Below are 27444 nucleotides of genomic sequence, written 5' to 3'. Positions count from 1 at the left end.
GCAAAAGATCCCACCTTGATATCAGGAGGAGACACAAATCCCTTTGGGGTTGTGTCAGGAGGGGCATCTGGTGTAAAAATCTGCCAAATCAAACATGTGGAGGTACCTGCTGTGGTGACCCCTTGTGAATAAGGAAGCAGCAGGTGAGTAACATGAATCCATTTTGCCCATACAGACAGAATAATGACTGGATACAGACTGGATAGAGTTTTATAAAAGTCTTCTATGGTGTAGGTCACTTCCTGATTATGAAATACTGAACAAAATAGGGACATTTTAATTTAAGGCAGTTAATTAAATAGAAATCATATAAGAAGAATTGACACAAAGCAAAAATGTAGCTTGACGGTAGTAACACTGAAAAAGAGAGCGTGGTTTAAATGGGAAAAAGTAGAAAAGCTAACAGGTATAATGAAAGAATGAGAAAAAAATGTGTCAATGATCTTCTATGTGTGCTACATATTCCAGGATACTTTGTTTACTAATAAAAACAATCTATATAGGTTCTTCTGACCCAGCTTTGACTTAGTCCAAACTGCACAACATCCCTGGAGAAGCCTTTCTGAGCTGGGCCATCATGTTCCGATGAGCCTTCTTGCATATACAAACACCAGACTGTGCTCATCAAACAGATGCTTAACCTCCCCGGCGCAGTGAAATTCTGTCCCAATGCCCACAGAACAAAGAGATCAAACAAGGAAAATCAATAGCTCCTCCTGGGTAATCAGTCTTTCCTGTGAGACGGGGAAATCTACTCCTAGTGAGATAATAAAAATAAAATCTGAGATAATCTCTTCTAAGAAAAGAACACGAGAATATGTTGAGTCAAAACATTAATGCTACCATAGAGAGTACAAGTCAGTCAGTTTGATTGTTGGAGTAGCTAGGAAACGGAAATCCAACCCTTTAATTGCATTGTAATCCTACATCTAATCATGCAGTACACGACACAAAGTGCACCACTTACGGAATAATACAATTTAAAAGTCTCCAATAAGCAACAAAGATGACCTGACCTTCAGTTTGCCCATAAAAAGGCTGCGACAGTCTCATCAAATATTAACACCAGTGTCAAAGAGCTATTAATTAACTCAAGTGGTGCATTTAGCATTATACATAAAAAAAAACTGTTCAGATCTGTGGGTCTGTGCTCGGCATCGTCCCTTTGACATCCATCCGCATCTTCAGATTAAACTTAGCTTCCAGCACACAGGACAATTGGCACAAACACGAACAACTCACCTTCTCCACCAATGGGAGGTCAGATTTCCATAAACCTAAGAGAGAGATAGTTGTCGGTCCCCTGCAGGAAAACAAAGCATGAGTTTTTTTCTTTTTCTTTTTTAACAGGAAGCTGGTTAAAGTGCTGCTACTTCACCTAATTGGAATATAAATGAAAATCAACCCCAGGTGTGTCAAAACAGAAGTCATCTTTATGGCAGAAGGTTATTAAGAAATTATCTGGGTTTCAGTTTAAACTATCACAGTTATGGAGAGATTATAAAACTCTGCATAGAGCAATGGGGTATATTTAATAATACCAGTTTCTTTTGTACACTTTAACCACTAATGCACCACCTGCTGAATATAATTAATGCTGGGATGATTAGAATCTAGTCAAATATAGTAAACTGTGATGAAAATGGTGTGTGGAAAAATGACTAATTTTGGTGTGAAATCTGCAATATGGTTTGGATCGGTTGATGCAAATGATAATTTATATGTTCAGCTTTGTTTTTTTTACAGATTGAAGTCTTTCTGCTGTCACTGACACGTGTGACTGCCTCAGGCCCACACAGAACACAAAATTCAACAATAATGCTGAGTCTTAGAAAAAAACAATGCTGAGCACCAATTTAGCCGAGTTGGTTTCCCAGGTTACATCAGTGTCTAATTAACTCATATTATTTTGAAATTTAAGTTTCAAGCTTAAAAAAGTGCTGTTTTCCATGTATGCCTGTTTAACTTTATAGAAAAAGGTTAACAAAGTTTACTGTTACAACAATGTATAACGTAAGCGAGATTGTGTTAAAACCTTTTTTCAACTATATTTTTCACGAAGCAGGAACTCCAGCAACACTTGAGGGAAGATGAACATCTTTAATAATAGACCAACGCGTTTCGGCTTGTGGCCTTCATCAGGGTCAACCATATTTTTGACATGTTTCATTCAGTAGATCATTTTATTCCATGCACAAATTATTCCTTTGGCATTTGCCGGTATTTTTTTTTCCAGGTATAAATATAAAAAAAGCAAATTACTACCCAGTGTGAAACCTTAATAATTAAAAACAGAAGTGAAGCTTCAGCTAATGCAGGCACAGTCAATATTTCCACAGAGAGGAAATTAATGGACAACATTTGACCATTTATCAAGCAAAATATTGAAAGTCCACCGGTTCTAACTTGAAATGTGATAATTTGGTGCTTTCAATCATTTAATAAATTCTGGTGTAAGGAAATATCACAGAGTTTGAGGATGTGACTTTAGCCTTTTGAAATGTCTGAACACCATAGCTGACAGATCTAATTATTTAGTAATTAAAATAACAGTAAGCTTGGCTCCAGCATCATGCTATCGTGCTTATATCGTACAGCCACCTTGTCTTTAATACCAAAATATTCAATGCTCAATGTCAATGACGCTATAAGTAGTTCAATTCAGCTTTACTTTTCTTCAAAAATGTGATTGCTTTTGGAAATCATCTGTGCTTCACAGTGTGCTTGAATCTTTCTCTGTGTGTACCCCTCACTGTGTGCTCAGCTGAGCTGCTGCATCCCATGACCATGATAAGCAGTTTAGGTAATGGACGGGTCGACTGAATTCAGGCAGAGAAGTGATGAAGCAACCCACACATCAAATGAAACAGCCTGAGAAATGCCAGCTCTATTCGATGCCTAACAGCAAGCAGTCTGCTGGTTATGCTTCAAATTCTTATAAAATGCTGATTCATGGTCACTTCACTGTGACCACTGGTGCTTTTCAACTGAGTATTTATATTTCTCAAGTTCCAAAGTCTTCTAATTGAAAAATTATTATTATTGGCACACTTTATGCCCTATTGGTAATGTTCCTCCCTTTATGACCACAGTGTACCTGTCTTCTGATGGCAGCTTCCAGCAGGACAACACACCATGCTACAAAACTTTGACTATCTCAAACTAGTTTCTTGAACATGTTAACAGCGAGTTAACTCTACACAATTGGTCTCCACAGTCACCAGATCTCAATGGAATGTGGTGGACACTCATCATGGATTTGCAGCTGACAAATCTACAGCAACCGTGTGATGCTATCATGTCAACATGGACCAAAGTCTCTGAGGAATCTTTCCAGCACTTTGTTGAATATTTGCCTTAAAGAGTTAGAGCAGTTCTCAAGGCCAAAGGATGGGCCAGTATAAGAAAGGTGTACCTAACCAAGTGGCTAGTGAGTGTAAAACAGGCAACTGCTCTCGGAAAACATAGTATCAAGTTAAGATGACCAACAGAAAAACATGTGGCTCTCCTATTCTCTCTCTCTGTGTGATTATGTTTATGAGGAAGACACCCACTAGTGTTCAGCCCTCTCACCCGACCTTCTGCATCCATGCACTTATTAATCAAAACATCAACAGACCCACTGATCTAGAAACCATTCATACCAGAACTGATAAAACTCCAGGGATTCGTGCGCTGGAGGTGCACACCAGGACTCCATTTTGAAATGCCCAAAAGATCACGACACAAACTGGGGCCTATGCTCTGCCTCAGGGTGAGCCACGGCTTCAAGATGATGACTCAGAGGAGGCAAACGCCGACATGTTGTGATGACGCTGCATGAACAACTCCGGGTAACATCGATGTAATTCATTAGGGTCCACCACAGGATAAACAAGAATAATGTTACCTAGTGATATGTGCGTAGTGTTTCTCATCCTGTTCACATGTACACGTGTGATAAAATTGTTTCCTCCTAATTTTTCTTTAACTAAAATCAACTCCACTATGATGGCATCTCGCTTTTCTTAATATCTCTGGATTTGAGCAAAAATCATAGTCATGGAAAGAGCTTCAGAAAAACAAAATGAGAATCCTTGTGTGGTGTGAAAAGCACCGCAGATGTTTTTGATAATCTCTAATGTCATAAGTCTTGTGCCAAGGACAGGAGTCTTCCCGGTGTGTGTCCTCCTCTGCACGGAGAGAAATGAGACACTCCGGCTGCCCTTCAGACTCTCTGTTCTTACATTGGCTCTTTTTTCACACCTTGTCAGACAGCACTATCTCTTCTTTTCACAGAGGAACAACAGCCCTTAACCCTTTCATCAGCAAACACATTAGAGAAGGCCCCACTATTTCACACGTTGTCCTGTTTCCCACACCTACGTTGTTCCAGAAACACCGGAGACTAACAACAACAAAAAGGTCACCAACAACATCTCTTTGTGAGACATTTAAACAGACAGAAACAGATCCGACAGAACAGCGTTTCAGACTATTTGAATGCATCAGTGTTCGGCACCCATTCCTGCATTAGCCTACAAATTGTCATGATTTTGTAATAAAAGATCAAAAACAAACTGACTGAAATAAAAGCTCATCTGAAAACAAATTGCTTTGTTCTAAGTAAAACGAATTCCCTTTAATTGGCATGGAATGCATTCAGCAGTACTCTGTATTGATCCTCCCCTTCCATTTAGCAAAGCAAACCTCCATTGGGAGCGGTAGAGCCCATATGTCAGATATTCCACATTAAACAGAGGAACAAACAATCAAATGACAATAGCTTTAACTGCAATGCAACTCATAAATCCCACGCTCGTGTTAATCCTTTCCCAGTCATTGCAGACAAGGCCAAAAGTTGGATTAAAAACAATCTAAAAACAACTTCCTAAAACTGTTAGTTAAGCTTGCATGGGCATTCCTGATAAAATGTTCACATAACAACTATTCTGTTAATGGTTAAAGAAAACCACCCATCAAGCCACTGATTACATGATTGCAAATCATAATTAAACTCAAACACATAGTTCCTGAGCAGGAGGATGTTTGCCACAATCAAAAACAAAACAAGCCAAGCATGAAAACAGAAGGTGAACAGTAATGCAGACACACTGTAAACACTATGGGAAGTGAGCGCGGGCAAACATTTCTAGAAATTCAACATGACACGGAATAATCTCTGAATTAACAGCTCACATATATAGAAAGAAAGCAGCTTGATTTAAAGAGTGGAATTACTCTGCTTGTAAGCTTGTCTTTTTATTTATTTTTATCATAGCTCGCAATGTGTCATCATATTTTCATCATCATATCATTTTGTCAATATTTAACTCTCAGAACTAAAATGTACAGTGTTGAATATACACAGCAAACAACAACAGAATGAGCCTGTTCAAACAAGATTGTCTACCACACATATATATGAGTATTTCAAAAATTCCTATTGGAGAGAACATCATCACACACATCACAAATTGTGGATATCATTCTAACGCAGACTTTTCCTTCTAATTAAGTTGATTTGCATTTGGTGCATGTCGTCATACCTGGGCAATATCTCGCTAAAAGTTGAATGAAAATGTTTTTTCTCCTCTCATATTCAAGCCTTAATATGTGTGAAACCATTCAAATGATTTGGACTGTTTTAAAATAATATTTTGTGCCTTATATATGACATGCTATAGATAAACTATAGGTCTCTTACCTGCAAACATATGGATTTTACAGGCCCTTAAATGGATTTAAAGCATCCATCATTCTTTGTTAACTGAGTTTGATAGATAGATAGATAGATAGATAGATAGATAGATAGATAGATAGATAGATAGATAGATAGATAGATAGATAGATAGATAGATAGATAGATAGATAGATAGATAGATAGATAGATAGTTTGCTGAAGTACACAAGAGTTCCAAGCAATACACTTTCAACTTGTCTTGACAGTGAAAGCTTAAGAGTCTGCTAATAAATAGCAGGTACTCTTTAACTCTCCTTTCTGCAGTACAATTGCATTAACCCCCCTGAGAGTATCATCATCTCGTCTCTGCAGCCTAGTGTCGAGCTCTCTTGGGGGCACCTTGGATGCTGACAGAAATGCACTCCAGCAAACAATAAATTCAGCACCAGGGACAGCTCCAAAACAGGCAAGGGGACACAAGTGACCTGTCTGTCATCTGCTACTCCACCGTAAGAATTTAACTCTAGAGGATTTCATTTAAATGAACACCCTCACCACCACCACAAACAACAACAACAACAAAACACAAGTTAGCCGTTTAATCAATCATGCAGTCTCACAGAAAAGCTAGCTGTATGGTTTTAGGCAGGAATGGATGCTTTGGTTGAAGAGAGGGGGGAACAGGAGCTACACGATTTGGGAATGTGATGCCCCAGCTTCCATTAACCAGTCCCTGCAACATATCATCATCCTCCTCCTCCTCATCATCATCGGCACATCTCAGCACAAGATAACATGCCTTTTGCTAAACGCATAACTATGAGACGCTTTAGTCAGCTGTAAGCCTGGATGCATTTCAGCGGGAGCAGATTTGATGAATGATTAAAAGACCACATGCACCTAATCCCATGTAGAAAACAGGATGCTCCTCCTCTGTGGTGCTGTTGGTTTGTGAGAGAAAAACAATGACGCTAGAGATGGCTCCTCGCTGTGCTGTGACAACCAATTACATAACGCCAGAGCGGAGTGTTCTCATGAGCATTTGCGTCCATTTCGCCAAGAAACCATAAAATACAGAACGAGGCGATTTTTGATTACTATGCAACTTATAAGCACACATCAAAGCACCCTTCATATAGATAGAACACTTAATTATACGACTTCTTTGATCGACGCAGTTTAGATTCCTGGTCTTGTTTACCAATTTGGCGCACGGAAAATAAACATAAAATGGCAATCCTGTCTTAGTCTTGGCTACTGTCTTCATCCGCAATAGTGTACTTGGCATGGAAACCGTATTAATGTCTTGTAGAATATTTAAGCAAACCGTATTGCATTGCTGATACAATTGGCACGCTGGGGTCAATTTTGCTCAGCCCGCCAGTGGGGCAATAGGAAGAGCTGCAGAGTGGAAAAAAACAGCCTGCACCATCCTCTAATTTGAAGGGAATGGTGCACATTAGCTTGACGGTGCAAAACCATAATATACGACTCTATGATACAGTTTCGCTTGTGGGTAACGCGTGCAATAGTAATTCTAGGTGATGCAAGATGGTCATCTTCACCCTTGGTGTTCCCAAACAACGGCACATCGTGTAACATGACGCATGCATAGCTAAAAATTTGTTACTGAATCTGTAATACTTGGCAAGTGTCGCAGCAGAAGGGGGATCAGAGTTAATCCAGATGACAGGAGAGGGTGCGAGACTCCTTTATCTCTGCGTCGCCCTTCGCGAAAAGGATGCTCAGCTTCTCTTTCGAGTGCAGCAATGTGGCATCAACAGAGAGCAAAACACACCAACTGACTTACCAGAGATGCTGCTCCTGCTGCTGCCGCTGAGGTGCACTACTGCCCGATAGCCTCTACTGCAAGTTATTCAGTATTTCCCCTTGCAGTGACAGAAGGTGACCCTGCGTTCTCTGCAAGACGCTGCATCCACGAGATCACGATGCACGCAGCAAGGGGGAGCTCCACAGCACAGGCATGCGTGGAGGGGGATGGCCCAGCTTTTCCTTTCAATGGACGACAGGAATAGACAGAAGGGAAACGAATGAGAAAATGTAAGATGGAAAAGACGGCTTTTAAATTCCATCTCCCAACACTGGCCACGTGGGCTTACGAGAATTTACACTAGATATACACCCTCGAATCATTTTTATTGATATATTTTTATTATTTCATTTTTAAAATCAGAATTAAACCATTACCTATGGAATTATTAGCCAGTAGTAAGTTATTCTAATACGCATAATATCACATTTATAAATTATAAGCTTTTAAGAAATGAGGAGACCCCCCCAAATGTAACTTCCATTTCCCAACCAATAGGGAAAGCACGTGGTATGACATGGCATCACCGCCTTCCATTTAAACCACGCCCACGTTGCACTACGCTGCAAGGGAGGGGGATGGAGTGTTTTTGTGCTTTGGCTTCCTGACAAGCCCACTGACTCATCCACTGTTTCAAGTACACAAGAAAAATCTATTCACCTGCTGATTTATATGAGTGCACACACACACAAAAAAAATTCCCAAAACAAAACACTGTTTCCTTAATGACGTCATATGATAACAAAATGACCAAAGTCATAGTAAATATAGTAATGAAAACCAGTGACTGATCCGCAGACAGGTAATATTGGACACCTTTTTTAGAGAATGTGGTGAAGTCTACTAGGAAAATACTTAAGCTGGTTCATCATTAGTGACAATCACAAATAAAAATTACAAACAAAAAGTTTCAATCAATCATTACCTGAAGAACTTCCTTGTTTTTGTTTTGTTAATTATTTGAGGTCCTGTATATATAACCATTACTCTCTCACAATCCATTACATCCTCACAGTGCAGACTCTTTCCATTACAACTGCACTCTGAGTTAATGGATTCCATGAGACACGGCACCAGCTGCCTTCAGCCTCTTATGGACAAGAGTGTAACAGATGAAACTAACTGACCAGTTTCTTACAGAAACAAATGGAAACACAACAATTAGATATCAGCAAAAATCTCTGTTGAATCAAGGATCTATTTGTTAACTTTCTTTTCTTTGCTTGTTTGTCGTACTATTCTTTTCAAGGCTGGGTGTAGCAAAATTCCCTCAAGATACCCAAAACCAAACAGGGTGAAGAGACAATCCCTTTGCTTCAATGGAGATGATGTGGCCGGAGAAGCAAACACCTTCATGCAGATTAATCGGATGCTGTTTGTTCTGACTCTAATGAGAAATGATTTCATACTGAGGATGTAATTAAATTGCAGCTAGTACAGACTGTCTATTTCATCACTCCACTCACATGCTCCTGCCCTAGTTTTAATGATCAGAGTCTGAACAGTGAAATAAAAAGGCTCAAAAGCTGCAATGTTTGATGCCAAACCTTAAATCGTAGCCTACACAACACATTAACAGTGCACCCTCCATTCGCCATTTTCTTAAATCATATTTACTTACTGACATCTAGTGGCAATTTACTGACAGTGCAAAATTTGTAACAACATGATATACATGCTTGAAGGACAGTGTGAGAGGCTGCTTCTGTCCTGTGTCACATCATCAATAAACACCAGTGTCCCAGTGCCAGTGGAAGCCATGCACACAAGCCATCACACTGCCTCCACCGTGTTTTACAGATGATGTGGTATGCTTTGGATCATGAGCTGTTCCATATCTTCTCCATTATTCTGGTAGAGGTTGATTTTGTTTTTTGTCTGTTCAAAGAATGTTTTTTTCAGAACTGTGCTTGGCTTTTTATTTAGATGTTCGTTGTTGTTGTTTTGCTTTTTTGCTTTTTTTTTTCTATTCTTGAGGCCTATGAGTGGCTTGGATCTTGCAATGAACCCTCTGTATTTACTTTCATGCAGTTTTCTTTTTATGGTAGACTTGGAAATCGATACGTGTACCTCCTGGAGAGTGTTGTTTGCTTGGCTGGGTGTTGTGAAGGGTTTCTCTTCACCACGGAAATGATTCTGTGATCATCCACCACTGTTGTCTTCCATGGACGTCCAGGTTTTTTGTGTGTTGCTGATTTCACCAGTACTATCTTTCTTTCTCAGGATGTACCAAACTGCAGATTTTGCCACTCCAAATATTGTAGCAATTTCTTGGTTGACTTTTTTCTGTTTACGGAACTTAAAGATGGTTTGTTTCACCTGCACGGAGAGCTCCTTTGACCACATGTTGTCTATCCACAGCAAAATTTACCAAATGACAGCACCACACCTCAAATCAACTCCAGGCCTTTTATCTATCTATCTATCTATCTATCTATCTATCTATCTATCTATCTATCTATCTATCTATCTATCTATCTATCTATCTATCTATCTATCTATCTATCTATCTATCTATCTATCTATCTATCTATCTATCTATCTATCTATCTATCTATCTATCTATCTATCTATCTATCTATCTATCTATCTATCTATCTATCTATCTATCTATCTATCTATCTATCTATCTGCATATAGATATATAGAGATATAATTTATTTATTTATAAAGCTATAACACATAACGCATAACACAAAAGCTACGTAGACTCTCACTGTTTCCATGGAAATTAAGAGGTCAAAAAGCATCCAGGTCACACCAGATGCACTTGATTAACTGATCCTCGGCATGTGTGAGTATTCCTATGAAAAAAAGAAGTGTTCAGGTGTTTTCAACACAACACCAATGAGGAAAGATAACACCAATATTCTTAAAGAAACAATTGTTGATGCATTTCCGTTTGGACAGGGTCATGAGGCCATTTGGAAACATCTGAAGTCCATCATTGTACAGTGAGAAACAAGAGGAAAAAACTGAACAGTTTCAAGTCAGCACAGCTTCGTTTTGTTGTATTTGAACAAACCACAAGACTTCTGGCACAGCATCCTTTTAACAGACGAAGCCAAAGTGGAGATGTTTGGCCATAATGCATTGTGCCATAATTGGCAAAAAGCTGAATATTAACAACATATTGTACCAACTGTCAAGCACAGCAGTGGAGGGGTGATGATTTGGGCTGTTTTTGTACTCAGAAAACATGAACTCCTATGTTTACCAAAATATTCTAGAGTTAAATGTGAAGCTAACTGTCTGATAGCTAAAGTTTGGCCTCATATGGGTCATGTAAGAGGACAATGATCCCAAGCTGAAAAGGAAATCTGCTGAAAAAGAAAAAAAGAGTCAAGGTGCAATGGTCCAGTCAAAGTCCAGATCTCAACCCGACTGAAATGCTGTGGCAGAATCTCAATAGAGCTGTGCATAAACAAATGCCTGAAAACATCAATGAAATGAAGCAATGTTTCAAAGAAGAATGGGCCAAAATTCTTCCCCACACAGCTTCTGCATTTTGGCCTAAAGAATGACATGATGTAATGTGTTAAATTTATTTGTTGTTTTTCATTTTGAGGTTCTATTTAATTGTAATAATAATTGTAGAAACTGTTAAATGATAAATAATAGTTAATCTATATGATGCACATTATCTTTAAAAACACTGATAAGTTTGTGGATTTTGATTTAGACCAGTCCAAAGTTTCTCCAGGTAATAAAGCAGCAAACATGGCAATGTTAAATAGAGGTACAGATGAAATTCCCAATTTAGAATTGTTGTGCTTTTGAAATCAAATGCATAATTTATTTAGGAAGTGCTCAGTGTTTACCCTTGACTGAATGAGGGTACATTTAAAGCTTTTAAGGACATTCAGGGATTCACCATATTACCGCAAAAGTACCTCCTTATTACACAGGATATATTCATCATATCGCATCATAGCACAATCTCTTTTACTTTACTGCATTAACACAAATCAAACATTTATCCAAAGTTATTCGAAATATTACAGAATTAAATCTGATAAACAGATACCTCCGTAGATTCTGTTCTCTTTTAGAAACCAATGGAGTTCTAGTGTGAAAAAGGTATTGAGCCATAGATGAGGTACTGTCATTTTTCCCTATTAGGGAGAGAAAACAAGAGGCTGTCAAATATGTTAGCTTGCCAGAAAGCTACTTACTTACTTAGTGCTTGTTATTTTAAATGATGTCACTTGAATCCTTGTTTTTTCCTCAAAATGAAGCTGATCAAGAAAGCTCCACAGAGGCTGCTGATTGGAATGCCTGTGAAAAGCTGATGAAGGAAATGCTTTAAGAAGAGGATTATCCCAAATGAAATCCTAGCCTGTTCATTCATTACAGGGTGCCATATAAAGCCCATCAACAATTCTACAATCAAACGTGCCTGTATGAGTAACATGTTTAAGACTGCATATCAGACCTTCGTGGAATATAGGCAGACAGCAGTCAGTATTGCACTGGCTTGTGTCATGTGTCATGGTTGTCTAAATGTAAACATGAAAGTGTATATTTATCCTCTGTAAACAATGAAACTGCAGCCTCAGAGCACAGGACGAATCACAGTGCAGACACCAAGGCTTACAGCTGCTAGTGTAAGTGATGCTTTATGGGCTTCCTTCCTTCTTGTTTGTGCATCATTCTGACTCTGAGGGGAAACACTGAGTATATTTGAACAACATTATTTATAGGGCACTGCTTAATCGTATGCATCTTTAAATGCACCAAGGCTTCACAATGTGTCAGCCTGCTGAGAAGGACATGTAAAGAGGAGAAGCCACCAAACAGAGCAGTATCATTGCATAAGATAATTTACTGCGGTACTACCACTAATCCCACAGGCGAGGGTCAAAGAAAAGGCACTTCCCGTTACGCAATATGAAATGTTACACAAAAGTACACAAAGCTAATATATAATATCCCTGCACACAAAATGTATCATATCACTCATTAGTAATCAGTGTAAGGTAACACTGATGTAGATAAATCCATTTCTTAAACCAGCTTTAGTGGTCTAGAATGAAGAATGATAAGACTTCATCTACTAAATTTGAAAGGTTTCACTCATTTTATGCAGCTATAGTTTTATAATTAGCTTACTGCCACACATATATATTATGTGTGGAGCATAATGGCTCATTAAGTAATATAGTGCTAATACTAATACTGTGTTGCAACAGACTGGCGATCTGTCCAGGGTGCACCCTGACTCTAGTCCTGTGGTAGCTTGGATATGTTCCTGCCCCCCATGACCCTGATAAGGATAAGTGGAAGAGAATGGATGGATGGATAGAAGTAATACAGCCATCTTGCCTCTCCTCTTGCTCATGAGGAGAGTCCATATGAGTGCACAGTTTTAAAACGGTTACAAGCTTTAAAGTAAAAAACAAAAATCACTTACATCCTGCAGTACTCACTGGCAAAACAATAGCAATCTTGCACAGGCAATAATTTCTTGTTGATGCCAGAGGTCAGAGGAGAACCACTCAAATAACTGCTTTTTACAGCCAGGGCATACAAAAGAGCATCTCTGACTAACTGAACAGAAGACCACAGTAGGTGCCAGTTCTGTCAGCTAAGAAAAGGAAACCAAGGCTCACAAAATTGGAAGAATAAAACAATTGTTGTTTGGTCCTGATGAGTCTCAGTATCAGCTTTGACATTCAAGTGGTTGGATCTAAATTTTGTGTAAAATGACTTAAAAGAATTAAAGCAGTCTTGTGGGTGATATACTGCATAAGTGACTACTGTTGCCTAACACGTCCATCCTTTTAAGTGGACAGCGTACCCAACTTCAGATGCCTAGTTCCAGCAGGAAAACACATGATGGCACAAGGCTAATTTTATCTTAAACTGGTTTCTTGAACATGACAGTGAGTTCAGTGCACTCAAATGGCCTCCACAGTCATCAGATCTCAATCCAATAGAGCAGCTTTGGGATGTGGTTGAACCAGAGATTCATATCATCTATGTGAACCAAACTCTATGAGGAATGTTTCCAGCAACTAGCTGACACTCTACCAAGAAGGAAAAAAAAACGAAATAAATTTTAAAAAACAAAACAAAAAACGGATTTTAAAAAAGCTGATAATGAGGAACATTTTTGAGACGTGATTTCTGACGTCATCAATACGCTTTTATTGTGAAGGATTCTGCCTGCCTGGACCTGCTGCGGCTAGCGGAAGTGAAGCTTCTGCTAAGCACAACACAGCATTAACTGAAAAGAGAGGCTATGCACAACACACAGTGAGTACGGTTTATTCGATTATGTCAGAATTTTAAAAAATATAGCTTTGGCGTGTAAGAAATCAGCCTAGTCTCGTTTGTATCGCTGTACAGCCTATAGTGTAACGGTGCAGCTAACGGTAGGTACCTTCGGCTGGGTCTCTAACAGCTCCATAGAAGCGGGAAGTTAATTAAACGAGTGTTAAATTATATTTTAGCCTGATTTACTAGAACAGGGAACACTGCCTGCCTTAGTTAATTGGCACTTTGGCAAACGCACAGAATACTGAGCAGGGGAATAGTGGCTTGCTAACAAGACATTCAGTGTTTATGTTGTGTGTAATTGGCCCACTGAGTGTTTGAAACGTCTATTTCATTTACCACAACGAGTTTACTGCATGTTTTTTTTGTTTTTCCAACCAAGTAACTCATCTGCCATTGTATGAACTCACAGTTTCTTTGGCTAACCGTGCAAATTCTTTCCCCGTGTCCTCAGATTTGTAGCTGATTAGGGAGGTCAGTGATACCATGTGGAAGTCACATGAGCGACGAGGATGAGGCAGAAACAACAAGGGGGCAGCTTGAGGAGTGATCCGCTGCACAGTGACTGCAACAGGGAGGGTGTCTGCTGCTCGTAAAGGCCTTGCACAAGCAGCCCCCTGTGTCCCCTTATCGCTTAACATTTACAATGAACAGTACTACTCAGTCCCCTGCCACCATAGATGGGAATGTGGCTGTCAGCTATGTGCTGGTGCCATTTTTCCTCATAACCTTTGCTGGGATAATTGCCGCTGTGGTAAGTGGTTTGAACACATGGCATAGGATGATCTATGTCAAGTTGAGCCATTGTGTTATGAAGCAGTCCTACATCTTACTAACTTAAAAGTCAAGTGTGAATTGAGATCCAAGCGTACACACAGCGGATGTAACATCTTTCATTTTGTCCATTTCAGATAATGTATATTCGCAGGAAAAGGAGGTAGGATTAAAATTTATCCATCAACATCATTGAACAGTTTTTTTTTCTTGTTTTTTCTTTTTTTTACCTTTATACCTTCACTGAATCAATGTTTTTTTTTCTTGGTCCCTCAGAGTTGACAGACTGCGTCATCAGCTATTACCAGTGTACACGTACGATCCTTCAGAGGAGATTAATGAAGCCGAACAAGAAATGTTGTGGAAAGAAGAGGACACAAGGGTAAGGCACATCAGTTTTTACAGTTTTGGATTCTTTACTTGGAAGTGCAAGTGGTAAAGCTTGTCGTTTTTATGTGACTCTTTCAGTATTGCTCCCATTGGAAAACATGGATTCTTGTGCCAAGCATGTTTAAAAGTTGCACAACCACGTTTTCTAAGAAAGGCAGAGTGAAAACATTCTCTTAATACTGTTTGGTATACTGTCTAATTATATTGGTTGTGAAATTTTCTTTAGCGTGCACCAGTTCCTCTACTGATTGGTCAGTTCCTCTATTGCATTCAGTTATAGATAGAAGTAGAGTAGAAAGGATGATAGTATTAGTAGTAGAACGAGTTTAGCCAGTTGTAATTTTATGGGAATATGGTCGTCAAATGACTCATAGTTATTAATATCTGACCTGAAATCTGCTCCATATAAATGAAACAATCTGCCTTTCTGGTTTAGTAATATCTGAAAAATAATTTTATAGTGTTTTTTTTCCCTTGATAAGTATGCATGTCTTTTCCCAACACAGAATTTTAACATCAGCTTATTTTTCAGAAAATAAAATGACAATCCTTCTCATTTTTCTCAGTCTGCCAGTAAAAAGCACTTTATTTTGAGCCGAGTCGTGCACTGAATCCTGAGGCTCACTAGATGGCGATGTTCACTTTGTCCAAAAAGTTTGTCAAAAAGTTTTACTTCTTATTTGTCAAGTCAAGGTGGGGTTGTATAGATGGGAAAGGGACAAATGTGAGCAGTGCTTGAAAAAGCCCTTAATGGGTCAGTTTGCCCAAATTACCAAAAAAAAAGTCACATACTCCTAATGATAAGTAGCCATGGAAAAAGTTCAGGTTTTGTCTGCCTGCGTTTTAGTGATAAATGTGTCCTTGTTGTCTTTAATCCAATACAGCGAGAGCAAATTAAATTTCAGTTAACCCTGAAAGTCCTGTTATGGAAGATATTCCACGGTTGTGCGGTTTCGGAAAGACATCGGGCTTTTACTGCATGAATCGAGCTTGGTTTACCTCTGCTGTGGAAGTTTGACATGCAGGAATTTTATAATCTCGTTATATGAAACTGAGACTACTGTCAAATCATCATAGCTTGGTATAATTTGGTTTGAGTGCGAAAGTATTGTTTAGTTCGAAGCAGGTTTTCAGGTCCTCTCATGAGAAGAGATTTCACACTTGAGTAAATGTTTTTGCTCTTTCAAATAACTTTATTAAGCTGTATGCTTTTCTCTCTCTTTTTTTTATTTTTTCCTTTAGATTGTACAAAGTTGGGCGTCAAGTTATCAACAGCAACACCCTCTTCTGACCAAAGACGTCAATGCATGATGTTGGTAAACCCTGACATTGAGCACTGTGGGGTGTGACGACAAACCTGCAACCACAGAGATCAGTAATTTTTATCGTGATGTACAAACAATCGTGTACAATACTTCTTAGCTTTTATTTGCTTCCTTTTACTGTCGTCTCTGAGCACATCGGTGACGATGAGCATTTTCCTGTTCTCTTTTATGTACACTTTGACGTTGAACTTCTGATGCCGATCCTGTGTGCCTAACAGTCTCAGTACCTTAAGATTATTTATTTGAAATTATTTATTTAAACCTGTTTTTATTGAAAAATTCAGTGACATGACTCAAAGTTTCAAAGGTACAGCTACCTGTAGATTTTTAATCTGTTGTTTACATTTGCTATGTTGTTGTGGGCGACGTGTAGCAAGCTGTTATGTTCCTGTGGGTTGCAGTGAGCATTCGTACTAGCTGTGCTCTTCGTGGCATGAATGTGCTGTACCCTTTAAAAATCAGCAGTCCTGCTGCGAGAGGAATTGTGATCATTGCCTGCGCTGGTGATTTTAAACGAGTTGTGTGCAATGCATTAGAAAAACAAATCATCCTCTGATAAAATGACTAGTGTAGCGTTCAACAGTTACATTGTTGCAAAACTCTCAGAAAACCTCATATTGCTGAAAAATAAAATTAGCAGCTAAGATCAAGCTGCTAAATTTGATTTCAGTTTCATTTTCAGTGAAATGATTGAACAGCTCGCTTTAGTTTTACTTTGCTTAAAGAATCTAAGTCATGCCTGGAGCTTCACGTCTTTTTGTGGTTTAGCCAAATCCTGTGACTCTTATCAATGGCATGAAAAGCCAGATAGTGGAAGTAAATAACACCAAACTCTCATCCCTAAAATGAGCTCTGACTAGCTCTCAAAATATGTCCTGTCTACAAGGCATGGCACCAACAAATTTGCCTCCAGCTGAAGAATCTGTTCAGATGAATGCCATAAGTCTGACTGTTTTAAGCACTCAGGAAGTCTTGCTCTTTTTTTCTTTACAAGTCATAACCTCCCCCGTTCCTTTTTTGCCTTGCATTTGTGAATGTAAACTAAGAACAATTGAACTGTTTAACTGCCCTCAGATGGGGGAAGCATTACTCAGTCCAACAGCTAATGTATTGTACTGAGCATGTAATGCTCAAACATGTCATGTTATCAGTTATGACATCTAAAAGTGTGGGCGGCATGGTGGTGCATAACAAGCAAGAAAGTTCTGGGTTTAAACCTTTCTGTGTGGCATTTGTTTTCCCACTGTGCTTTATCCACAGTGTCAGAAGAAAATCCACACTCCAGGGCTGGCTCTGGGTGTGACTGCTGCTGGTTGTCTCAGCGCTAGTCCTTGCTTCCACCTGTCCAGGGAGTGCCCTACCTGTGGGTTGGGCTCCAGCCCCACCCTGACCCTCTACAGCTGTGGTTCTCAAAGTTTGGCTTACCATTTGGTGGTCTGTCATAGCGGTGCACAAAAAGATGTGGGAGCATTTCTATTAAATTGCAACACATTTAGCTGTAGTTGTCATAGATGAATGAATCTTATTAACACTGACAAATAGACACCTCAGTAATTGTTAAAGCCCAGAAAAACACACACACACACACAATAAAGCAAATGCCAACATGAACCACTATTTGCTGAACAGGCACTTTAAAGTGTGGATTTTTCCTGGGTAGTCCACTTACATTGGCTCCCTAAACTTTGAGAACCCAGCTCTGCAAACTTGGGATGGCCAACTAGTTATTATACCCAGAGGTGCTTAAGTATCAGCCTAATTGTGTTTCTATTCTATGCATTATCTAGTTTTTCATCTTTTGTGAAGAATTTTATGAAATGAGCCATTCATCTTTAAAATTGTATCCACTGTTGACTTAGGAGATTTGCACAGGTGACACACCAGAGGGGTTCAACTATGAAGTTCAACATTGCAACGCTTTCTTGACAAAACCTAAACCCCCTGTCAGATAAAATGGGTAATGGTGTCTTTCAACTGTTCAGGCAGGTTTTCTGCTTCAGCTTCTGCGAGTGCTCACATAAGAGGCGTTTCATCATGTGATTGGTCCCTATGAGCCCAGCAGCTCTAGACGTTATCAAGCAGTGGTGCACTCTCAGTGCGATTGCTTATTCCTAACATGTAGTACACCCCTCTGGTAAACTTTGCATGAAAGGCTGTGCATTTAGGTGATGTTTGAGGAGATGGACTGATGCAAATGTAATTTTGGGAACATTGTTACAATCTTTCTCTTTTCAGACTGTACATCCATTGGTTCAAGAGACTTGGTAAGGTAGTTGAAACGCTGGAAATATAATTTACTTTTGTACATAGTTGCAATGCATCATTGTAGCCTGCATGAGCTGCACAGCAGAGTGCAATAATATGAACAAGTGACAAAGAAAATTCTCTTTATTGACCATTTTCTGATACAAATTGTTGTAGGGCACCATAGAAATATAGACATTGTACATTTATATACGTGTACATTAAAAAGAATGATCCATCCTATTGAGTTTACAGTATATAAATCAACGGATGACTGACGTTACTATGTAAAATGACATGATATCGAGACTAGGAAGTTGATAGAGGACATGAAATGACCGTTGTACGAGTACGGTGAGGATGGCTACGTGTGGCAGTGGTAGACACACGGTGGCCAACGGAACATGGAAAAAGCGCCCGGTCCATCACAAACATTTGTCCATGAAAATCTGAACTAACATTTCAGTGCACCAGAAGTTTTTTTCTTAAAAGGATAAAAACACACTTGCTAATCTACCACAGTCAGCGAACACAGTCGTCAAGCTGACAGGTCTCCCTGACTTGCTTCACACATTTACAAAAAAAACAAACCAAAAACCTGTCTGCCAGCTCCGGTTATGAATGAGCCAAGAAGTGTTTGTGTTGTCACACAATCACATACTCGACCCCTTGGATCTCTCATTACAGTCAGGAGAGGAAAAATAAAATAAAATATACAAACATTGTCAACTCATGCCAGAGGTTACATTTAAAAAACAAAACAAAAAAAACCCAGTTGCAATAAATGGTAAAATAAGCTGTTTGAGTGAGGTATGAAATTCCAGGCATTGTCTTGCCTGTTTGCAGTTTTCCGGGTTTCGTAACTGAGGTTGTAGCAGCTTAGGTGTGTGGAAAAACCCAGTTAAGTGGACTGTGACTGTGGGTTCCCTGACACTTAGAAATACACAAAAGTTTTCTTTAACCATATCAGACGGCATACAACACATCTTCAAAGGACTAAGGAAAAAGTTTCTTTTTATTATTACCATACTAAGTGATGAGAGGAGGACCAAGCTAGGCGAAGCAGTGAGATCTAGATGGAATGAGGGAAAAAAAATAAAAATAAAATAATAATACAGCCCTGTTGGATAGTAGTGCCACCAACTATCCTGTGTTACAATCAAACTCCTTGTCCGATCAATTGCAGTTTGCCTTATAAGTGATTGAGAGTGAGGGCTTGGAAAACTGAGGACCATGTGAGGACAAAGACGCCAATGTAACAGCATTTGTAAAAGCTCCCTGAAGAAACGACACTGATGACTTTAAGCCTAGAACTCTGCCAACCTTAAAAAACACATACGAAAGAGTTTTATTATAACATGAAAAGCAGCACACGTGTTTTAAAATGTATGTAACCCAAAGGAACAAAAACAAAACAGTAAGTCAGATCGAGTCTAATGATACACTTTTACATCTCTCCACTATACGCAGTGAACTGAGAAGGAAGTCTGAGAAGCATCACTAAAATCTAAACTGTCCTACAGGAAGAGGGCAAAAGATGGTTCTCCTCTAATCGGGTGGGTGAAGTCAGTTATGCAGATTAGGAAAAGATACTTCTACCATCAGTTACCTATTCTCATCCTAAATGCTGAAGCTCAACTCCATCTAGAATACAATGCAAAGGATAGGTTAACCACTTCACACAAACACTCAAAACCAAAAAAGAAAAACTTTTGAAAAAAAAAAAAAAAAAAAGAAAAGAAAAAAAAAGAAGTATAGGTAAAATTCACCTTTGTCCAGTACAAAACACGGAGAAAAATCTATATGCCCTACCATCTCAGATGCGGGTACAACAAATAAGTAACATTAAGCAGAGAAAACATCCTACAAACCACCTTTAGGGGAGAGGAAAAAATAAAAATAAAAAAAAAGAGAAAAATGGAGGAAATGTCCAGGCTCCTTGGAGAACACCTTTTTGTCCAGTATAAAAGACTTGTAATAACATGACATGTAGAGAAACGGGCTGTTACCTTTCATGTAATTCTTAGATCTATGCTTGAGCAAGTCCATCGTTCTATCCAGTGCTGTTGCATGATATATGTACTGTGTTAACCCTCCTTTGGCAAAAGGGGGCTTTGTCGTGAACAGTGGTCATGTGGTGGCACTGGCATTGGAGATACAGCCCAGTTCTGGTTAACAGTAAGTCAGTATGTTGAGTGAGGTAGCATGCGTTGTGAATTACTGGTCCTCCTCCTCTTCCTCCTCAGATGATTCCTGGGATGCTTTTTCTTCCTTTTCCTGCAGGGGAGGGAAAAAAAAAAAAAAGGAAGGGGGGCTGTTAAGTTATGCCTTGACCACACCCACAAGGAAAATGCCCAAAGCACCATCAGTGTTCAACGACAATAGCTGCCTGTGATTCATGCCTCAACGCAACTGTTTTTACTTTAATAACCCCCAAGCACCAACAAGAAAGAGACTAAATGTTATTATAAAATCTCTGATAAACCACTGTGGCATGAAGAACACCCAAGGGAAGAGTGAGCCATCTGTAGTGAAAAATGATTCATACACACAGCAGTGAGTCACAATGAGGCATCCTGCTTTTTGCCCTCTTGCCTTTCCTGCTCACACTTACTGCTGCCCAAGATGTCCATTCATAAAAATGAGGAGCCTAGTTAGGAGGGTAACTGTGGGTCATTCCTTTCTGTGACTAATGCAATTCAGACGAGTACGCCCTAACCACTCATGCACATGACACAATGTTACTACAAGACCGCAGTTTCTCCTAGATTAAAACATGCTGCTTTGACCGGCTGTATGTAGTTGGGCGACTCATTTTGAAGCTCCTAAAAGTAAATATCCTGCTGTCAACATCTGGTTAAAAAACAAAAACAAAACAGAAAACCTTTAAAGACATTTGCCATTTTAAAACTACTCAATAAAGAGTGGTTGACCATGCAACTCTGAATGAACACAAGACCCCAAAATAGCCAATGAGTAAAAAAAAAAAAAAGACCAAGGAACAAGGCAGGCAAGGGAATTAGGAAAATGCAATTTCACCCTGCAGGCACTCATACCGAGCATAATTCAATTGGGAGAGGAACAGCTTAACTGATGTGAACACTTGTTTGTCCATGGGATCTTACCTCCTTCTTAGGTCTTCCCCTGCGTTTTCCCCCTGCAGATGGGGCTGCCGTTGCCTTCTGTGAGAGAAAACGGAAAAAGGTCAAGAGAGCTCCAAGTGGGCTCTAACATTTTGTTGTGATCCTCAAGGTCACTGACCTGCTGATCTGCTAAAACTTCTGAGTTTTTTTTTGTTTTTGTTTTTTTTTTGGGGGGGGCACAAAAAGCAATGGTGTAAACAATATTTCCTAGAGCTCTGCATCTAGCTGCCTGTAGATGGCGGTAAGGCCTCTAAAATGAGACAGATGGAAAGGGGGCATTGGGTTCATTGGCTATTATCTGGAAGGCCGACAGGAGCTGCACACAGGGCACTCCAGTTCGCTGGCCACCTGGTCTGAGGCTCAGAGACAGCTGGTGAAACTGAGCGGAGACACAAACCCTCTGCAGCTCGGCCCTCGCTGCTAAACCTATATCAAAACATGTATGCGCGACTTCCTCTCCTTCCCTTTCCCATACATAGCAGTGAAGACCGAGCGCAGGGAGAACCGGAGGGTTGGGGCGGGGGAGAAAAATCAGTTGTTGCTATGGTAACGACAGGCAGAGAAGAACTAGGGCTGTGTGCTGGGTGGGGGCGGAGGGGTGCTTAGTGTCAGCTTGGAAACAGTCTTGCGGCCTCTGCACCTGCACCACACTTTGCATGACAAGCTGCAGGAAGCTGGAGGACAGGAAGTAGAGGGTGAGCATCACCAACAAGAAAAAAAGAAAAAGAAAGTGTGAGGCAGTAAACCAAGGTCTTTACAATGGGGAACCCTAGCCAAGCTATTTCTGACACCACGAGGGGGAAGCAGCCAGATTACAGCCAACAAATATATCTCAAGTAACAGCAGGACATCCTTTTACAAGGAGGTGGTTAGCTACCGTTAAAATGTTCATCAACCAAAAGGAATCCGGGGTTTGGAGAAAAAGACAAAGCACTTGCAAGAAACAAATTTACAACAAATGCCACACTAACGCCGACTGCCCATCTTGGAATTGCAGCTATTCCGGATCAGGATGTGTGCTCGTTGCTGGTGAACTCACTATCTGTCACTATGTGAAAACACGTCTGCAGACTGCATTGACTTACTTTGCCCTTGCCGGTTGTCTTGTTTTTGCTGCCCTTCGGCCGTCCTCTGGGCCTCTTTGGAGTAGGGGACCCACTTGGTTCCTGGCAATCACAATCAAGACAAAGTTAGGGTAGTATAAAACATCTGGACAATATTTTAGGAACATAAGCTCTTAAAAATCTGGCTTATATTGCAAGATCAAGGTTTTCAAATCAAAATATAGACATACAAAAAAACAAAACAAAGCTCTCTGAGGTAAAGACAGTGCAACTTATGTGCATTAAATGCTAAAAAGGTTGCCATGGTCCAGCAGATACAAGTTCACAAATAACAGATGTGTCATTAAGGGAAATATGCAACAGTAAGCACTTAGGGGATTACCGTCACATGCAAAAAAGCAAGGTACATTCAGCTCGAGGTGAGTTATCTTATTCATGTGTGGTTGTAAGCTTCGTCATGGCTGACGCGCCTCCTGTTGCATTTCTGCTGTGTTTACAACCGCAGCTCATAGCAACAGAGCAATTCAATAGTAAAAACACAGCAGGCTGAGTGACAGGTATATGAGCCACTGTGCGCTTCGACTCTGCTATGTCATCCATTACATGGGGAGCAGAGGTGGGTCGTAGGGGGTTAAATCTGGTTTAAAGGCTTTAGGTTACAGGTTGCTTACAAACCAGTGAGACATGTGGCAAGTTTGTTGTTCTTCCCTTACACTGATAAGGAAGGGGCAAATGGTCACAAGGGCATGCTGCAGCCATTTCAGGAGTCTTAATTTCATTGAGGGATATGCATGAGAAGCTCAGCTGCAATAATATCTACCTGAGCATCAGCTGCAGCAGACCTGAGTTAAAGGGTTTAAAAAAATCTGCTCCCATCTTTTTAATAATATTAAATACATCCTTATTGTAATTTCTGGGATACAATAATAATAAAAAAATACAACAGCACACTTTCTCCAATAAATAGAAGAACAGAATGGGACTACTTACGTCAGAGGTTTTTACCTGCGGCTGCTTACGGGGTCTTCCACGCCCTCTCTTCTCTGTGGCTTCCTTCTCTTTCGGTGAGACTGTCCCCTTGTCGCTCATGTTTGCGTAGCTTTTCAGACCTAAAGACATAAATCACACCGGTCACTCTTGCAGCAAGGGGAGGCGTCGAGTTCACACACAGAAAAATACACGGGCTATCAAACTCAGTGACCGCAACAGCAAACAAAAAAAAAAAAGGAGAAAAAAAAGGGGGCGGCCTACCCACACACCGGTAACGCGTTTAACTCAATTAATCCGCGCTTATTTCCAGGTCTATTTCTGTCACAACCGTGCTCCATTACACAGCCGACGGTGCCACACAAACACTGGATTGGGATCAAACTGGCTTGCAGGGTACAGCCGGGACTCAGTAAGCGATCGGAGGCCGAGCAAACCTGCAAAATACTACTGAACCCGGCGCTCCCCTGCCTCCACGACCATGTTTAGAGGCCCGTTTGCTGTAGTTGTTGTAGCCAACAATCGGGCCTGCGCATGACACTCGCAGCATGTCTGCACGCCGGGGCGACGAAGAGATATCCCCCCCCTCCTCCTCCGCCGCCGACACACATGCACATACACACAATGGCTAGTGTGTGCTCGTCTGGATTTGCAGGGTAAAGCCCTAGCCTGCATGGCGGCACCCATTTTTCTGAGTGCTATAGAAAATGCAAGCAGAGCTCATTTGCGGGAACCAGAGCCCGGGCCGGAGCAACAAAAGACGGCTTCACATCTAAAGCATGCAGCGTCCTCTCGCCAGAGATGCCTCTCTGTAAAAATGCATTTAGGCGGTTGTAGCTTGCAAACTTTAGCTTGCCTTTCGACGTCCTTTTCTTGTGCACTCACCTTTATCGCTCGGTAGCAACCTCTGCTCTATTTAAGACGAAATGTTTCCTTTAAGCCTAGCTGGTTGTACCCGGTTAAAAAGCCTCGCTCTGATCTATAGGCTACAGCTTTTACTCGTCAGACAACACACAGCCCGCCCCTTTAAAATCCCAGCTCATGCCGCTTTAAAAACAGTTATGAATTAAAATGAGAGCGGGTCAATATATATACTTTTTTTTAAAATTTTTTTTTATTTTTAAATAATAAAATAATAAAAATTACCAGCAGGATGAGAAGTTTACTCCAACGACGTCCTATAAATAGCGCACGTGCTCGTCTTGTCTCCTACAGATAAAGGAAAAAGGCGCCAGCCAGGAGGAGTTTTGGGGCAATTTAAAGAGCCGCCCTCATGGGAGCTGGAACATTGGAGGGCGGAGATATAAGTGGGCCACCAACAGTACTACTAGCAGCCCAACCCCCCACCCACTTACGGATCCCTTTAATTCTCCAGGTTCAATCACAAAATATAAAAACATATTTTTAAGTGGCGGGATATACTTTTAGGAACCAAGGAAAGAATGACTACTAACTGTATTTATATTGTCTCATACTACATTAACTTAACCAACACATACCACTGTCTCCACAATAAAATTGTGAATGAACTATGACCTTCTCCAATGTAAACACAAGCTGCCTTTGAGCTCGGGAATGATTTACATCCTTTGCTCAGGTAAAACACGACTCCAGTAATGCATTAAAATGAAAAGTTAAATATTTACTAAATGAATAACACAGTAATGCGTTTGTTTAACAACAAAATGAATATCATCATAATATAGTGGGAAAAAATGTACAAAATTGTCTCTGTATTGCAGAATATAATATAAAATAATTCAGTTCTGGTTTTAGATCTTAGGTACAGTACTACGCTGATCTTCTATGTGTTTTAAGGTTTGTAATATCAATGTGATGCATGTAAATAGTTCACCTGCATAAACCTCTGTGCAAATAACATTGTAAAACATGGATGTGATGCTGTGATCCCGGTACAGTTTCTTATGTTTCAGAAATGCCTCTATCTGTTGAGACAACATTTTATGTTAAAATAAAGAGATTAATAAATTAAAATTTAAATATTCTCTTTGTTGTATCATATTTAAATTTATTAATCTCTTTATATTTTCTTTTTAACTGCGTCCATTCTTTAGTCTTTCCAAGCTATTTCCCCTTGTTATCTGTTTTTACTTTGTTGAGCTGAGTTTTTTATTAGCTAATTTCCATATTTTTAAATTTAAATAAAAGTATGTCTTTGTCTTAATTTTTTCCTTCATCTTAAATATTTAATGGTTAATAATATAGTATAGGGTTGTGTTATGTGCCATTTACCATGACAAAAAACACCCCACTAAAACGACTTTTAATTTTATTAAGCATTTGGGGTTTATTTGTATTTTATTTTTTCAAAAAAAAATTCCAACATTTGGATATTATTTTTAATATTTCACTGATGGCTTTATCTTAATGATAAAAAATAATATTAGCCACATTTAAAACCCCCCCACAAAATATTGCTTTTATGTTATTCACTCATTTTTCCAATGATATCACTGTAGCGTTGCGTTGTACCTGTTGAGAACAGGCAGTAGCTGTCGCTGTATTTCAGAAAACGTTAATCTGAGTTCAAGGCCACTCAGTTATCCCATCCTGACAATATGCCACCCATAGAGGAGTTCCATGAGTAAGCGCATGCAAGAGCCATAAAACTCCCTTACTGCTACTGCTCTTTTATTCTTATAGTTAAATATGTCGACCTTTCATGTTGCTCCCGTGAAATGGACAAACGTCTGATGTTGATTGCATGGGTGTGGAGAATGCGGATAAAACAACCTAGGCTTCCAGTAGGTAGTAGGCAACAGTAGCCCACTTTCGCACAGGGGGTTCTCCTGTAAATGAGCTACCCATGTGGAGTTGATGGGTCTGCTACTATCCAATTGAAAACAGATTTCTGAAAATGCAGTGGGACCTTAAAGTGCTGGTAAGGGGACCTTTCGCCGCCTTCTGTGTGTATTCTACCTCTCTGTTTGTTAGGTCATGGCAGATCTCAAGTAACTTACAGCAAACGCACATATCAAATGACTCAGACTCCAAAGGCTTTGTTATCAGCGGAGAGCACATGCATGTCAATATACTGTACATATATGACAAGGAGAGTGGGAGTTTGGTGAATAGGGCACTGGATAGAGCATGAATGGAGAGCGCTTTTCTCAATGAGTCCAATGTTCTGCTCAGCATGTGCTTGCCTTGCATGCCACCCCCTTCCCTCTCAATTTCTCAGTCTATTCACTTCCTTCGTATCTACTTCAGGCCCATCCCCCACAAATCTCTGGCATACCCACCCTTCAGTATGTGGATGGAGACAGGTTCTCTCTCTCTCCCTCTCTCTCTGCGTGTGTGTGTGTGTGTGTGTGTGTGTGTGTGTGTGTGTGTGTGTGTGTGTGTGTGTGTGTGAGAGAGAGAGAGTGTGTGTGTGTGTGTGTGTGTGTGTGTGTGTGTGTGTGTGTGTGTGTGTGTGTAGAATGCTGTCACTCTCACCACTGGCACCACCTGGAGACCGATTTAGGGAGTGGATATTGTGACTGATTAGTAATGGTGAAAAGCAAATGATTGCTTTATCTTTATATTTAGCTGAGATGTAAAATAGTTGGATTTTAAAACGGGGGGGGGGGGGGGGGGGGACTAACAAAACAAAAAAACAAAACAAAGCATGTGCGCCTTTGCAACTTTGGTTTTACTTTTGCCTGTAAAGACAAAATTAAAAAGGGTGTGATAGCATCAACCTGCCAGGTATCCTCTATGTCTTTGGTGCACCTTTACTGAC

At 40.0% G+C, this 27444-nt stretch overlaps 3 protein-coding genes across 6 annotated transcripts in view; 1 reads left to right on the top strand and 2 right to left on the bottom strand.

The window, feature by feature from the left end:
* The window catches only part of pacsin1a (protein kinase C and casein kinase substrate in neurons 1a), a 33848-nt gene extending 26215 nt beyond the window's left edge, over nucleotides 1-7633 (bottom strand). Inside the window, exon 1 of the mRNA XM_085394456.1 lies at nucleotides 7473-7633. The gene's annotated coding sequence lies outside the window, so the exon portion shown is untranslated. The remainder of the gene's footprint in view (nucleotides 1-7472) is intronic.
* Nucleotides 7634-13652: 6019 nt separating this feature from the next.
* smim29 (small integral membrane protein 29) lies at nucleotides 13653-18781 on the top strand. Its single transcript, XM_085393414.1, has 5 exons — nucleotides 13653-13751; nucleotides 14227-14526; nucleotides 14684-14709; nucleotides 14823-14928; nucleotides 16179-18781. The coding sequence occupies exons 2-5, from the start codon at nucleotides 14419-14421 to the stop codon at nucleotides 16245-16247; spliced, it is 309 nt and encodes a 102-aa protein (XP_085249540.1). The 5' UTR covers nucleotides 13653-13751; nucleotides 14227-14418; the 3' UTR covers nucleotides 16248-18781.
* A 41-nt stretch (nucleotides 18782-18822) lies between these two features.
* hmga1a (high mobility group AT-hook 1a) lies at nucleotides 18823-25002 on the bottom strand. 4 transcript variants are annotated; one of them, XM_085393417.1, is made up of 5 exons: nucleotides 24846-25002; nucleotides 23718-23821; nucleotides 22734-22814; nucleotides 21631-21687; nucleotides 18823-20782 (listed from the first exon to the last, which is right to left on the bottom strand). In XM_085393417.1, the coding sequence occupies exons 2-5, from the start codon at nucleotides 23799-23801 to the stop codon at nucleotides 20723-20725; spliced, it is 282 nt and encodes a 93-aa protein (XP_085249543.1). In that variant the 5' UTR covers nucleotides 23802-23821; nucleotides 24846-25002; the 3' UTR covers nucleotides 18823-20722. The 4 variants fall into 4 exon arrangements, with proteins under 4 accessions (XP_085249543.1, XP_085249541.1, XP_085249544.1 ...); XM_085393415.1 differs by having other exon boundaries at nucleotides 23703-23821; nucleotides 24846-25001; XM_085393418.1 differs by lacking the exon at nucleotides 24846-25002 and adding an exon at nucleotides 24585-24732.
* Nucleotides 25003-27444: the final 2442 nt, after the last annotated feature.

Source organism: Rhamphochromis longiceps, linkage group LG20, assembly GCF_057381845.1.
Source record: "Rhamphochromis longiceps isolate RC_006_pf linkage group LG20, R_longiceps_female_GT1.1, whole genome shotgun sequence".
Classification (NCBI taxonomy): Eukaryota; Metazoa; Chordata; class Actinopteri; order Cichliformes; family Cichlidae; genus Rhamphochromis; species Rhamphochromis longiceps.
This window is presented reverse-complemented; position numbering and strand designations above follow the sequence as displayed.